Source organism: Clytia hemisphaerica, unplaced genomic scaffold, assembly GCF_902728285.1.
Source record: "Clytia hemisphaerica strain Z4C2 unplaced genomic scaffold, Clytia hemisphaerica genome assembly, whole genome shotgun sequence".
Taxonomy (NCBI): Eukaryota; Metazoa; Cnidaria; class Hydrozoa; order Leptothecata; family Clytiidae; genus Clytia; species Clytia hemisphaerica.
Genome location: NW_027104412.1, coordinates 412,745 through 429,000, shown reverse-complemented (window position 1 = coordinate 429,000; position 16,256 = coordinate 412,745). Strand labels below are relative to the sequence as shown.

Genomic DNA, 16,256 nt, shown 5'->3' with positions numbered 1-16,256 from the left:
CCAATGGCTAAAAGAATCCTACCGGGTCTGTGAGAAGAGGGTGTATCTTCAACTTGATTTTAATCTGACAAATTATTTTCTCAAAAATCTTTCTGTGAAATAATAGGTAGTGTTTACTTCCTTTTGAGACAAAATTGAAGTTCTTTTGGCTAGTAAAAGATTTGCCATACAATTAGTCTGAATCGCAGACCTCTATAGATATACTTCCTATATAAGAAACTTTTTCGCAGAAGCCTACCATACAATACCAAAATCAAAATGCTGATAGACCAAAGTTTAAATCCTACCATATTTGCAGTTTCCAGCAAAGACTTGTTAACAAAGGGCCCGTTAACAAACATTTTTGTCACATCAATCAGAAGAATTTCAAACAAAAACACATCCCATTGTTTGTCCTCGTGTGCGATCCCTTCTGAATTTCTTTCTCGAGTTTTTTGTGATGACAACTGCCTTTCTCCCATGGGAATGAATATATATTCTCGGGTACCTAATAAACGGGGAAGTTGAAATAAGCTGGCGGGAGTTGGAAAAAATCTCAAAACTTAATAAGCGGGGGGGGGGGATAAAAATGACCTTGTTGGAAAATTTTGGAAATGGAGATTATTATAGCAGAATTAGGGCAAAATAGGGAACTTTCAAAAAATGAATATAACCGGGGGGAGAGGGGTGTTGGATTAAGAATGTCCTGGGTGGAAAATTTTCGAAAAATTGATTAGCGGGGGGACGCTTATTAGGTACCCGAGAGTACTTTGTAATAAATTACAATCGCCACTTATGAGGGGTACACCTTGATCAGCACCAAACACACTAGAGCTATGTTCAGACCAGAAATATTAGGTATGTTTGTTTGGGAATCCATTTTAATCACTTTTCTTTCGTTCACCGATTGAAAGCCCTGAGGAATCCCCTTTTCAAACTCGAAACTTGAAAGGTCCCCTCTTGGGAAGAACATCAAATCCATTCATGATTAACAAATACGTACTGAATAATTACCTATCAGATTTCTGATTCCGTTTATCACAGATAATCTATTTGAAAATTACACTTTGAAACTGTCCGGTATTTGAAAGAGTGTCCGCTAAATAACGAGTGATCTTTTTTGTCTTTAGATTTACCCGGGAATTATTTTTTCCAAAAATCATTTTTTAGAAACAGCTCACAAGTGAAATTTAACAAAAATTTGAATTATTATTTAACTAATTTTCATCATTCTTTACAAAAATAATGATTCTGTTTAAAAATAAAAATATTATTGAAAATAAATTATAATACAAATAGTAGGAATAAGGAGTATAAAGATTACCAAAAAAGGGTATATCATTTTTAGAGTCGTTAAATTGTTCGATAAGAGAATGCCCTATCTCCACTGGTTCCGAGAAGAATTTTCACCCATTCTTGGAAATAAAGCGATATAAACATTATTTAGCGATAAGAGTTTCTCGAATATAGGTCCAAAATAAATGTAATTAAAATCAATTTCCCATAAACGATGGAAAGACCAAATATACCTGAATTTTATTAGCATGCATGAATGTGTGAATATGTGAGTTAATTTCCCATAGAGCAGTGAAAGTGCTAAGAGGTAAGTTATATACACAGGTCATACAGATAAAGCTGTATTGAATTGTTAGTTATACTCTCATAACATCAATACTTGAGATCAATCAAACTAAAAATCTCCATAAAATAAAGCAAAAATATACAATTCGAAATTTCCGACGAAATTTTAATCCTAAATCACAATATTCGAATATATTGTCATAAACATAGATAGAACCTGTGATAAGGCAGTCATGGCTTTGTTTATGTAACTTGATAACAGCTGGTCATAATTTTCTTACGAGCACGGTGAACCTCTGAAGGCGCTTGAAAATTAACTATCTAAGGAAAATAGTCATCGCGCGGAAAACTCTACAACAAGAAGATCTTGTTATGCGCCAGAAAATCAAGTAAATTTTCCTGATACGGCGCCCTATTTCAACTTTGTTTCGCTACTTTTTTGTCGTTCCCAGCTTACTCTTGGCGGTGCACGGACCTCAAGAAAATGAGATTGTATATTCGTCAGATTGCTTGTTTCCACCCATCCCCTTAGAGCTTTAGCGTGTTGGGCAGAAAACACTGATCTCAGGTTATATTTATACACTATTCACTCAGTATCTCGTGATTGAAAAACAATATTGTACAAGGACTAATTTTAGGGGTACTGACAATTTTCCAAGCTCAAAATTTTCCCCCATTATGAGGATAATAATAGAGAGGTTTTTGTTTGGCAAAGTTACGCAGTCTACAATATTACGGAAAGAAACATTAGAATTTATAGAGGTAATCTGTTGTGCATGTCAAATGTTTTCTTCCATAAGGCGAATGAGTTGCTACGCACTATACAATTTATACGGAAATGAAAATATTAAGAAGGAAAATTATATTGGCTGGTTGAGTCAAAGCTGTCTAAACCAGTGTTTAAATTCAGTCATCGAAAGTTTGATCGAACAACAGAATCTTGCATAATTCGACTCACTTCCGCCAAAATATCCACCAATCAATAGAGATCTTTAGCTGAAGATGCGGACGTACCGCTTGCTATGGAACCCTGTCGTCTGCGTTCTGAAAAGTGACGCTCCTCCTATTGAAAGAAAGAAATACCAAAATAAAAATACAGTACATTAACTCGAAAAAATAACATAACAAAATGAAAATACAGTATACTCTCCTTGACTCGAACTCCTATATCGCAAATGTCTCCTTAACTCGAAAGAGCTTTCTTGTCCCTTCTTTTAAAAGACCTTTGGAGGATATTTTTGGCCAAAATCATTATCAAATTAAAATTTTTTCCAGTCGATTTTCAAATTGAATTTTCCAATACTTTCGGCTTTCACTATTTTTTTAAAAACAAGCCATTGATAATTGTATCACTTACATTATGCCTTCTTAAACATTTCTTGAGCCATCTTCTGTACCCTTTGAAAACTTGTTGACTGAAGATCACTTGTAACAGACACACCAAAATACCCTGAAAATAGAAAGTTCGTTGTTGTCGTCAAATCTTCAAATTGTGGAAAGACCTGGGCAATGGTGACTCACGGTGGGATAAAATGAATGAGCTAAAATACCAATTCTCATACTTTTGATAGATGGGTTACCAGACCTCTAGACTACATTTGGATAGAGATTAAAAAGTTGAAAACTAGTATTTTTCCCATTGAATAAGAGGTCCAACCTAGTCTCTGAATCAGGGGTGCATTTGTTATTATATAAAGAAAGCCTGGTTAGGCGACTTTTTTCCACAGATATTTGAATAATGAAAGAGTAAATATTGGTATTCAAGTAAACAGAATACCCACCAGTAAGTCTGTGACCGCAGTCAGAGGAGACCCGAGGGCTCCTCTTTCGATAGCTATCCACCCGAAGGTAGGAGAGGGCGCCACTCTTTCTCTTTGGATTACTCCACTTACCCTTGATCTGTCTCTTAATTGCTGAACAAGCAGAGAGGCATCAAGTAGCATTTTGAGAATCTTTGGTATGACCCCACTGAGGGTTGAACCTACATCCTTGCGAACCATAGCCGGATGCTCTACCACTACACAACGGTCGCTAAGCCCACCAGTAAATCTCATGAAAATTAAGCGGAATTTCGGTAATTTATACCCTACAAAGCCCTCCATAGATAAAGCTTACCTGAAGTGGTTGTACAACAGCTTTGACGTATTGGTAAGGGTAATTATATTTTGGTCCCATCAAAGTGATCATGTAACCAAATCCCAATAAGACCACCAGAACCATAAAACCACGTGCTCCTTTCCTATAAGAAAGATGGTAAACGTTATTACTGATTTTGGTTTTAAGGGATGGTGTTTATTGATAAATTATTGTTACTATTTCAGAGCTGAAACATAATACTCTCGGGTAGCTAATAAGCGCGGGGGGGGGGGGTTGGTTGGTTGGAATAAGAATGTCCTGGGTGAAAAATCTTTAAAAAATTAATTAGCGGGGGGCTTATTATGTACCCGAGACGTTAATCATAGGGTTTGAGCTCTAGTTTACCAAGTTCGAACAACGTCAATAAATGCTTGCATCAGTGACTAAATTAACGGAATGACTTAAGAACACAATCCTCATTGAAGAAGAAACGAATACTTACTTTGCTTTATTGAATTCTGTGGTTTTTTCACCTCTCAACTTGGTGATGATCAAATTCATCATATAGATTGTAATCATCAAATTCAACTGAAATCAATGGAAAGAACAGATTCTTAAAATAAAATCCAGGATGATCAGTAAAACGAGGTCAAAAATCCAGGGTGGTCCAAAAAATGAGAATAAAAATCCAAGGAAGTCTTGAAAATTGAAAAAAATCTAGGAATCCACCTTTCCCAAAAAAGACCTCCTCAACATAGGGATTCCCAAAATAACAAATTTCAACCAGCATACTTACGAATAACAAGAGAAACATTGGTGTGTACATGATATAAGAATACTTCTGTCTTTCATAGTACGACCAGCATCTGGAAAGCAAAGAAGATATTCTATGAAAGTAAGTCTCGGTTATACTTATATGTAAATATCATAGAATTTTGTTTTGAAGGCTGAAATTCAAGTAGGGGAAAATTGACCTACTCTCAGGTACCTAATATACGGGGGTTAGGAATACGGGGTTTGGAATAAGCGGGGGTTAGGAAAAAATCTCAAAACTTAATAAGCGGAGGGGGGGGTTTGGAATAAAAAATGCCCTTGGTGGAATATTTTCGAAAAATTAATTAGCGGTCCCCGGCTATTAGGTACCCGAGAGTAGTTTAAAATTGGTCTTAACAAAGATCGAACTCTTGCATGTTTATATCTTAGCACCCGTTATTGGTTAAAGCTTATCTTTGCTGTCTCACTGCCAATCGGCTTAAATATTTAAAATAATAAACGAAGAGATGACTTACACTCGGAACGGATCTGCAAAGGAGATGGTAGAATGCATGATAGGGAAGTAGATACCAAACACAATGATGACTGGAAAGCCTACAGTGAGATTGTTGAAAATGGAAAAGTTATTCTGGGTAAAATATACCAGAGGAAAGAAGTGACTTTGAGCTATTCAAAGAGTAAATCATGGAGCTTTTCGAGCTCCCTCTAAATCCAGTGCAAGAAAAGTCAATCTTGTGGCTCCAATTTTGAAACCACCATTTCGTTGAAACTTGACCACAAACCCCTGATTACATTCAATTTCTTAACAACGACATTGCATCCAGCTAAAAATGCACAGTGCACTTTATCAAAAGCACACCCCTATGGGGCCCCTCGGGCCGAAAATGAGGTGTGGTTAGTAGCCCAGTAGAAGAAATTTACCCATCAGCTTTTACACTGAAATAGGAGGACATACCATAAGAGAATGCGATGTATTTGTAAACATTCGATTTGGTGATGAAGACGAAATAGAATTGTCTGAACTGATAGAATCCTTCACTGAACATCATAGAAATTTGAACCATAATGAGGTACATCTTGAACAACCAAACAATAGTACACGTTTTCTGAAATAGTGACAAATTTCGAAAATTACAGCCAATGCCGGCAGTTGAAAGCTCCATCGTATCTTCGGAAATTGCAAGAGTACGTCCAGTGTTTGAAATACTGTTTTCATTTAGATGGCAAGACAGAAATTTGGAAAAAAATCAACGGAATTTTGTTAGATAACTTTTTTTAAAGAGAGAGTGTGCCTCTTGGTAAGACTCAACTAACAAAGAGGTTTTAAAGTTATATTGTCCTTAAACAATAAGGTCATTCTTTAAAACAAAAAATTGAGCTTAGGTATGAATAAAAGTGTAAATCTTATAAAAATGAACAACACACACCTGTACATGGAGTTCATCATTGAGATACAGTTCATTGAAAAGGTACAGAGGCTCCATCAGGAAAAATGCTAGGATCAAATATTTGTGTAAGATGAAACGTTGGTCTTTTGAAGAACTATAAGAAAAAACGAAATATGGTTATCAGCACTTTTCTCTAATCGATCACTCCTTCAAAATATAAACTGAACAAATCACAGTGATTTTTCGGGCAAATTCACGGTGAAAGCGGCAATCTATTAGTAAATTTCACACCTTGAATTATTGGAAAAATCACGACAATCTTTATACTTTTTCCTGTATGCGCAAAAAACAAACTGGACCATTTGACCTATTTGTCAAGGCGTACTACTTACACTGTATCAAAAAAATTGCCCACTACTACAATCTCCCTCGAAATATATTGAGATTTTAGTGTATTTTAACGTTTTTCAGAATTCAAAGTTCGGGCGAGAATTGCTATTTTAGCACTTCCACTTTCTTCCATTGAATGTTTCGATTTTAGAGGGGTTTGCTGGCTTCTAGGCTATATTCCAAGCCTCATTCGAGCAAATTTGAGCTTTTAAATCCTGAGATCCTAAGCTCCTAAGTCTTATGTCTCATGTTAAAACTCAGAGTTAAAACTCTACTTTCCAACTCTAGTTTAAGGCGCCTAAAAATCAATTGTGGTGTTCAAAATTACACCGGGAACTCCCCTTTGTCTCAAATATTTCTTGAAGGATTGTAGCAAGTATTGTTAAAATTCAACAATTCTTTCAAACGTTGAAGAAAAAGCAATGTACATCAAGTTTCTTACAAAACTAGTGAAAGTAGGAAAATATACATGTGAGAAGAGTTAACTACTGATATTGAAAGTAGCCGAGATAAAAAACTGCCTCGATAGAGTTTCGAAGAAACACTCCACTTAACCGGCTGTAAACTCACTTGAAAGCAAAACTTGTTAACGAATTTTCACGAGCTTATTTATCCGATAAAGGTTTAGACAAAAACAAAGTCTATGTGAAAACTTACACGAAGCAAACGATGAGGATGAGACTGATGAAACAAATACCGAGATCAATATAACGCATGTAAACATCAATGGTTGTGAAGGTCTTGACATGTTTGGCTTGTTCGTCAACCCTCTTTAATTCCTACAAACGAAGAGTGTTCACGAATAACGTCCATATATGAACATAAAGTAACCTCAAATACTGTTGCTGTCAAAGATTCATCTTGATTTTGGGCAATACTTTTCGGCAAAATTCAATTTGAAATAAGGCTCCTAATTTTCTAAAAAATACCAATTTTCCTACTGTTGAAATAAAATGAAACTTAGAAATGCAGAAAACTAACAATGAGCTGATAATACACTTGGATTGATCGAACGTTGTATGCCAGCTTTTTCAAAAAATTGAACATTTCCCTTTACGCCACATCACTCAATTTTTGGGGCCTCTCTGCATTCAAAATTTATTCGTGGAAAAGACGTTTAAAACCCAAGCCTGGATTCTGTGTGGTAAGATGGAAAATGTTCTTCCCCCCCGTACTCTAGACTGTGTTTATTTCCTGTTCTTTTGAGCGTAAAAATTAATTTTCACATACAATTACCTTTTCAATAAACTGATGTTTGGATTGGTCGAAAGTACTGTACAGTAAATCGCTCTTTCGTTTTCTCATCTCATCAAATGACAGATATTTGCATGTGCTGATGATAGTTTTGGAGAGTCTATCCCATTTACCATTTGGTAAACATTTCCTTGTTATGTATCCTGAAAAATTAAAACGTAGGAATGAAGCGATCTCGCGTGCTAGAGAGAATCGTGAAAGTGGTGATTGCAAGACCATCAAACCTTCTTCCAAGGAAGTTGGGAAGTAAGTAAGTAAATTTCTTTCAAAGAAAAATGATTAAAAGGCGCCTTTTAAAATCTTCGAAAAATGAGTCAACAATTAGGTTAAGTACTCGCGACGTGAGAGTGACTTAATACAATCTCTTTTCAACTCTCCTCCCCTTTGGCAACCCTGTTTCACGACTTTTTGCCAGGGGTGAAATGAAAGATCTTAATACAAGCTGGGATGAAAAAAATATCTGGAAAGGTTACTGGGTTTCGCAATTTTTCCATAATAGTTTTCAAAAGATCCCAAATATGACGTTAGATGAATGTTGCAATGGTATTCTGTGTCAAGCGGGCATTAACAATATTTTCATTTAATTTATTATGACGTTTGTACTTAGCAAAACAAACGTGACCGGAAAATGTATGAAAAATTACTGCTTGTCCGGAAAATCAAGAGGAATCAAATTAAGTTAATTATGCCTCCTACACAATTAATAATTTCGTTCCTGTATTCAATGACACTTTTTACAATTCCTGGCGCTCTGCCAAATAGTTCTTCATATATCAATTTCGACTTATATGTGTTACATTAAAGGGATATTCATGACGTAATGTTTTGTATCGAAGCATCCAAAAAAGAGTAAGTTTCACGTCGGTAATATATTGCAAAAATTGATTTTCCCTTCGTCAGAACTTTTTGCGTATGATTAATGAGAAAGGAAATGAGAGGCGACCGCCAAAGTCAGTATTCTATCCTTTCACGACTTTCACGAGACTGGAATGGTGCTTACGAGGCTCTTATTAAAAAAAATTACCGCGGGAGATTTTAGCAAATAAAGTGAGCATGTGCTAGCGTATACATGCAGTGAAATACAACGATTTGGGGCTTTTGTCTTTGGGTGCTTCACCGAAAGGTTTGCCGCTTGGACAGTTCCCCTGCCGGCTGCCAACACACTACTCACTAATCTATAATCTACAAACTAACACTACTACCAATGACAAAATTGAATTTGGCATACCTGGTTTGAAGATGAGAGAGGAACATTGTATTCTGACTGTTTCGTTGATTGGAGTTGGTGGCCAGCATTGCCAGAGACCATCGAATTCAATTTTACATCCTGACAAATAGAAGTGACTGTTATGAGTAGAGTAAGCAGAGTAGAGATGGCAAAATAAATGACTTTAGTTTGCCAAATGCCAGAGCCATTACATTCAGAACAAACCGTCAAGTCATGCTTGGTGTAAATAGACTTATATCCCTTGAAATTTGAATACCCTCTTCATACCGAATGAGATACTGCGCAGCTATAGTTCAAACGTGTATTTTGTTCGATTTATAGTTTAAAATTTCAAGAAGAGGTCAAAAATCGCGTTTGAGTTATGGAGATACTCGAGTTAGGTTCGAATTGAGAAAAGTAGAACTTGTCTCGGGGAAAAAGTCTGGGGGCAAGTGACCAATTTTTTGTCCATATACTAAATTATTCTCTAACCAAAGTATTTTATCAAAATGATCAATAAAGTACAACACCCATCCTATTTTCCTGATAATGTATAAACATTGCACTTACCTCCGGGCGCTTTCTTGTTTTCGTATGCGCCATGACATTCGCTCTTTAAGCGTTCGCGCGCACCAAGGATGAGCTCGAGATTTAACGGTTTCCTGTGTCTTGATGAAGAAACCGCCTCGTCGACGGTAATCTAAAATCAAAGAGTGAAAATGTTATCGAAGATAAAAAATTAAAGTCAAGTTTGAAATTAAAATTGATGCATTTTCATGCCTTTTACACAATTTTTGTTTCTTTAATGGAAATAGGGATTGATTCCTCAATTAGTCGGGGGAAGGTTAGTTACTTTGCACCTTTGCAGAAATAATTAATAGATCAAATTCTTCATGACTTTTTCTGATAATGTGTTACTATGGCTTCATTCACATGGAAGAGCATTTCTAAATCCTACAAAAAAAACCACAACCAAATTAAATTTCCGCCAAAAATAGCCCTTTGGTGGACCACCAAATTAAGTAAACGTCAAAATTAATAAACTAAAATTAATTTGTGCAGCAACTGAACCACAATATGTGGGTATCGCGGCAGGAAATTGTGTGACTTTTTTTCATCCTACTTTAAATCGCCAAACAAAAGATCAAACTCGGAAGAAAGCAAGGGTAAGGTTCGCCCTTCTTTTTCAGCCCATACTTTTCAACAATGGAATATTACGAGTAATCTAGAGGTACAATTTCATACGACTTTTTAAAGCCTAAAAAAGGGACCCTGGACATCCGAGTAAATACTCCATTTTACCTGTTTGAACAAAAACTCTTTTGAAATGAGTTTTGATTGTCTCCCACTCAAATAAAACATAGTAATCTATATACCTTAAATCCGAACTCTTACATTATCGCATGAAACTTTTTCGCTAGCGATTCTTATTCGCGCCTTTTCTGTATCGATTTTTCAATTGGTCAATTTTCAGTCTTAAAATGAAAGCCGTGAAAACATTTTTTTTCCTTTTTTTCTAATCTTCTTTTTGAACATTCTTACGAGCGTTTTGAAATTGACAACTCGTTCACTTTTTCTTTTTTGATTTTTAGATATCTAATTTTCAAATTTTCAAAGCTATTCAAAGTCTTTCAAAGTCACCCTCGAACGTCTACGCCAATGGCTAGCCACAATGTCTAAACAACTCCTAGCATAAGAATAGTCTTACAAGCATGCTCTTGATTGTGGTAGATTTTAGCAATGCAAGATCTTCTTTCCTTGCGGCTAGATAAAAATAAATTGCAGTTTCGATTCGATTATTTTTCAAAATAATTCTTCTATCATTTTTTAGCTTTCTCGAAAAATCACCTTGGTAAAACTAGCGAAAATTATTTGAAATTTTTTTGGACATATTAAAACTTATGTATTTTTTTTTTCCTTGGAAAATACAAGAAATTGTATTGTCGATTTCCTTGAAAAATACAAGAATTTGCTTGGGATTTTTCCTTTGCCAAATACAAGATGTCTTTATTAGTTCCTGGAAACATTTTCTCTACAAAATTTTCCTTTGAAAATAAAGGAAAATGTTTTAATCATAATGTTCATTTTATACAAGAAAATATTGTTCTTCATTTTCTTGGAAAATACAAGAAATCATTTAACATTTCCGAGGGAACGAGTTTTTATTTTTATGGTAGAGGTCTCTATGATGTTTTTTTTCATCGGGTTCCGATTTATAGGCTACTTTCCGATAATGAATCTTCCTCTCTTTGCATTTTGCATTTGTTTATGTTTATATGCAAATCGCTGAATCGACAAAAAGTCGATTTCTAACTTGCGCACAATGCCAGAACAATTGGAATATATCCTCGACAAAATTACCCAAAGTCAAAATTTAAATGAACTTCCTCTGACAATGGGAACCAATATTTTTTGAAGAAGACGCTACTATTGATATCCGTTGACTTTTGCCGATTTCGGCTAAAATAGTCTAATTACCCTTATAGGCTAAAAAAATGAAGAACAATATTTTTTTTGTATATTGAATTTACGGACGACGCCGGGCACTAGAAATTAAAATATAAATTCTTTGTAGGAATTGGTTGATTTCCCTTTAAAGATTTTTACTCCCCCTAAAAAATCGTCAAGTTGATATACTATAAGTCAATTTTCTTACCATCAAATTAACCAAAACTCTTGGTAAAAACAATGATAATCAGACTGATAATAATTCAAGTAAGCTCTTTTATCAAATAGACGATTTCAAGAATTTCGCGTGAAGTTATTTCGAAAATCATCAATATCAGGTTGTTTCGTGAGATGATATCTTACGTAAAAAGGCAAAATTTGCGAGAAAAAAACTTAAAGCACTAAAGCACGGAAAAGTTAATAATTTCGACTAAAAAATTTCATTGTCAATCGCTTATATATGCTTCTTTTTATAACTCCCTGACTATCGCCCTTTCTGCAAAAAAACTCTAGAAAAATGCCCCTTTTCAAAATATGAACTTCATCATAATCCTCGACTAAGAGCAGCCAAGTAACACACTTACCGATAATATCAAAACTATTGATAAACCTCGAAAAAGTAACATTATTTTCAAATTGTAATAAATGAAACCACTTCTTAATCAGCTTGCAACAAGAACCCAAACTCTTAATGTTATGCTATTAAAAGTTTATTTGAGACTGCTGCACCAATCTAATAATATCAGTCGTAAACAGTCGTAAATAATTATGTAATTAAGGTTAGAAGAACTTCCGGTAAAAGGTTTAGTGTTTGGAATGTAATTAGAAATATTGATGTCGGCTAAAGGAAGAAAATGAATTTTCCTTTCAATGATGATTCGATTTATAAGAAAGATTTTCGTACGCTGTTTTGAAAGCATATTGTTCCCTTAAATGAGAAACTTTTAAAATTCAAAAATGTAAACTAGTGTTAAAAGTTGGGAGCAGACATCAGAATAGAATATCTTTATTCATCCCTGGGCGCAATGAACAAGAAAAATTTTTTCCTACAATAAGAATAACATCCCAACATAAATCTACTGGTTCTTATAAAAAAGTGCATGTATTGATTAACCAAAAAATATTTTTTGACATCTCGCCAGGAAACCAGAAATATCAGGAGCATCTTTTGTTTTCATTTTTCTTATTCCTTATAAATAGAAAATATATGACTTCCTTTTTGTCCTTCTATATCACAATTATCTCTATCTAGATTGTAATTCAAACGAGTCTCATTTCGATATCATGTTCCTACATGCATTCCACTAATTAAGGCTAGAGGTATTTAAACAACAGTCAAAGTGATTTACAAAAGTAAAAAATAAAATCAATGAAAGAAAACAATGAAAGAGTACCCAAAGGAAATTAAGGTCCTCAATTATATCACCAATTCATTATCATCGTTTTAATTTTTGACGGAAGTTTCACCAAAAGCCTTGTCTCCACAATTTCGCCATCATTTCATCAAAACCATCAATTTTACAATTAGAATCAAAATCAAATTTTAATCAAAAAACCATCATTTTACCATCAGAATCATCAAACCATCAGAATCAATCAAATTTAACCATCAGATTCACCAAAACCATCAAACCATCATCGAAAATCAATTTACCATCAGAATCATCGAAAACCACAATTTTACCATCAGAACATCGAACCATCAATTTTCATCAGAATCATCGAAATCATTAATTTTACCATCAGCCATTTTACATCAGAAATCAAAACCATCAATTTTACCATCAGAATCATCAAACCATCATTTTAAAACCATCAAGAATCATCAAAACCATCAATTTTACCATCAGAATCATCAAAAACCATCAATTTTACCATCAGAATCATCAAAACCATCAATTTTACCATCAGAATCATCGAAACCATCAATTTTATCATCAGAATCATCAAAATCATTAATTTTACCATCAGAATCATCGAAACCATCAATTTTAACATCAGAATCATCAAAACCATCAATTTTACCATCAGAATCACCAAAACCATCAATTTTACCATCAGAATCATCAAAACCATCAATTTTACCATCAGAATCATCAAAACCATCAATTTTACCATCAGAATCATTAAAACCATCAATCTTTACCATCAGAATCATTAAAACCATCAATCTTTACCATCAGAATCATCGAAACCATCAATTTTACCATCAGAATCATCAAAACCATCAATTTTACCATCAGAATCATCAAAACCATCAACTTTACCATTAAAATCATTGAAACCATCAATTTTACCATCAGAATCATCAAAATCATCAATTTTACCATCAGAATCACCAAAATCATTAATTTTACCATCTGATTCATCAAAACCATCAATTTTAACATCAGAATCATCGAAACCATCAATTTTACCATCCGAACCGTCAAAATCATTAATTTTACTATCAGAATCATCGAAACCATCAATTTTAACATCAGAATCATCGAAACCATCAATTTTACCATCCGAACCGTCAAAATCATTAATTTTACTATCAGAATCATCGAAACCATCAATTTTAACATCAGATTCACCAAAACCATCAATTTTACCATCAGATTCACCAAAACCATTAATTTTACAATCAACTTTTTCAAAACCATCAATTTTACTATCAGACTCGTCAGACTCATCAAATCCATCAATTTTACCATCAGATTCGTCAAAACCATCAATTCTACCATTAAATTCATTGAAACCATCCGTTTTACAATCAGCTTGTTCAAAATCATCAATTTTACCATCCGATTCATTGAAACTATCACTTTTACCATCAGATTCGTCAAAAGCATCAGAGTAGAGAGTTTTATGGTTTAAACTTTCCGAGAATAAACGATCTGTTCGTAGGAGCACTCGGCCTTAATGTTTTACAAAATAATCCTCATTGTTATATTCAACAGGAATTAACCAGGAATAGTGAAAAATGCTCCTCATTAAAAGACAATAGACTAACTTGTGTTACTTGTGTGGGTGTTTGAACAGAATGCTTAGGTAAAGTTCTTGGTGAACCACGCCCCTGTATCAATCTGTGGAGAGAAAAAAGGATATTTTTATGTCAATAATTATGCCACTAATTTGAACTATTTACAGTCCCTGTCAAGTATTATTTCCTCACGAAATACACTCTTCAATTTGAATCTCTCTGAAATTCAAACAAAATCAGATTTCCCGCATAACATCATTAACATTCACTGCTATTTGCCAATAAGGAGGGTGTTAGTATCACTTTTAGGAAATAAAAAAAGATGGAACAATCAGGAGCCATAAGAAAAGGAAACGCTTTCAAAACAATGTTGTTAAATATTTTTCATATCCTTGCCAAAATATTTCAATATTGTGACATAGCTTTGGACAAGATTTATTACCAAGAAACATAACGTTTGGTTCGAGAAACATATAGCATAAATCAGAATAGATAATAAAATAAAATAGAATGCTCTGGAATCTAATGATGCCATTTGGTAAAAATCATAATTATCCATTTGAAATTTTGGCATTGAAAAATAAATAGGAGGGGCAAAATATGACGGCTATTTCAAGCTTTTCCTATTTTTTATAACAATTTTTTATAAGAATGAGGCTCAAAGTCGCTTAAAATGGACAAATATAAACAGCCCCCTTCGCAATGTAACATTTTGCCTGGTTGTTCTCTAATTCTAATTTTGAGAAATAGGAAAGAGAACAAACTTTGCTACATTTTGTACAAATCTAAAAATTATTACCCATGTGTAACTAATCCTTTTATTAGAAAAAGGTGCGCGGACCTGACTGAATGACGGAAAGGTGCCCAGTAGTAAAACTTCAACTTAATTCGCTAGGGGACAGAATCAAGTAATTCAGGGACAAATTTGGAGATTCTTGCGTCAATCGTTAACCAAAAATTGTCAAAAACGGTCAAAATCTCAAAAAGTGGGTTTTTGTCAAATTTTTGCGAGCATTACAGGAGGGTTTCGCCCTCCTAAATACCGATATATCCGACATTGGCATTAAAAGGGTTAATTAGCCTTTAAGAGCCTTGCTGTCCTTATAAATAAATTTCCCTAACAATGAAAAATTATTATAATGTTCTATTGTTTTGCTTCGTTCTTAAAGCAGTGTAAAGGATATATCATAACATGACTATTGTGTTGACGACAATTAAAATAATTGGCAACCTACAATCTTTTGTCGTCATTGAATCTTGTTACATCCTTGTTCTAACAAGGTCATTAATCATAATTGAGAGATTTTAACTGTCAAAATATTACATGATATTAAATGAGAATAATTTGTTGGCATTTTTTAAAACACATTTTCTTTTTGGGAAAAGTCGCAGCAAAGATGAAGATTTCAAGAATTTTTGCAATATGGACGCTTGTAAATTCAATTATGTTTATTTTATCAATTTTTCAAAAAATAATTTTTTTTCGAGTTTGAAGGAACATCGTACCTTGAAAATTCTTAAGTTTTTAATACTTTAATTGTTTTTGACCAAAAAGCCAGCGGCATAAATGATATATGATAGAACATGAGTCAACTGGAAAAGATGGAATTTAACTTGCTATCTATCTAGAGATCGAAACTGTACACACATAAGGAAGAAAGCTAATTCGTTTGACCTTTCACTAACCTCGGAACCATATTTTTAGTTTTTTGCAGTTTATGGGTTATTTTACAAAGTAGATTTTCTGCTATAGTTTGAAGTAAAGTCGGGAAGTGAAATTCTCTCGTTGCTTCACTTTCAAAAAACTATGATCAAAGATGGCGGATATAGCTTAGCTTAGGGTTTCATATTCCGATCTAAAAGGAGGCGATCTTATATATCTCCTGCAAATATAATAAGCAGGTTTTTTGTTCTCTTGTTCTTATGAAATTTTGTATCATATCAGTAATTCCAGGTAATTCCTTAACGATTTTTGAAATTCGAGGTTTAAGATTGTTATTAATTTGTTCTAGTTTGACTAAATTTCATCATTTTTAGTTTTTGACTTGGTCACCACAGATGACAATGGGATACTTGCACGCTCACTTGGTACTTATGACCCAACAAAGTTTATTGCAAAAATGTTTGGAAACGTACCCGAATATCCAAGGAGGTAAAAAAGTTATTTTATAGGGAGTTGATTATGAATCGA

At 34.0% G+C, this 16,256-nt stretch overlaps 1 protein-coding gene across 1 annotated transcript; it reads right to left on the bottom strand.

Moving 5' to 3' along the window:
* Positions 1–1,434: 1,434 nt before the first annotated feature.
* Positions 1,435–15,762, bottom strand: LOC136820228 (corticotropin-releasing factor receptor 1-like). The gene is made up of 14 exons (XM_067076415.1): positions 15,752–15,762; positions 14,096–14,168; positions 9,220–9,349; positions 8,671–8,769; positions 7,425–7,585; positions 6,846–6,967; positions 5,838–5,952; positions 5,366–5,516; positions 4,926–5,004; positions 4,433–4,502; positions 4,139–4,224; positions 3,676–3,799; positions 2,918–3,010; positions 1,435–2,623 (listed from the first exon to the last, which is right to left on the bottom strand). Exons 1-14 carry the CDS (start codon positions 15,760–15,762, stop codon positions 2,540–2,542), a joined length of 1,398 nt encoding a protein of 465 aa, XP_066932516.1. The 3' UTR covers positions 1,435–2,539.
* Between the last annotated feature and the right edge of the window lie 494 nt (positions 15,763–16,256).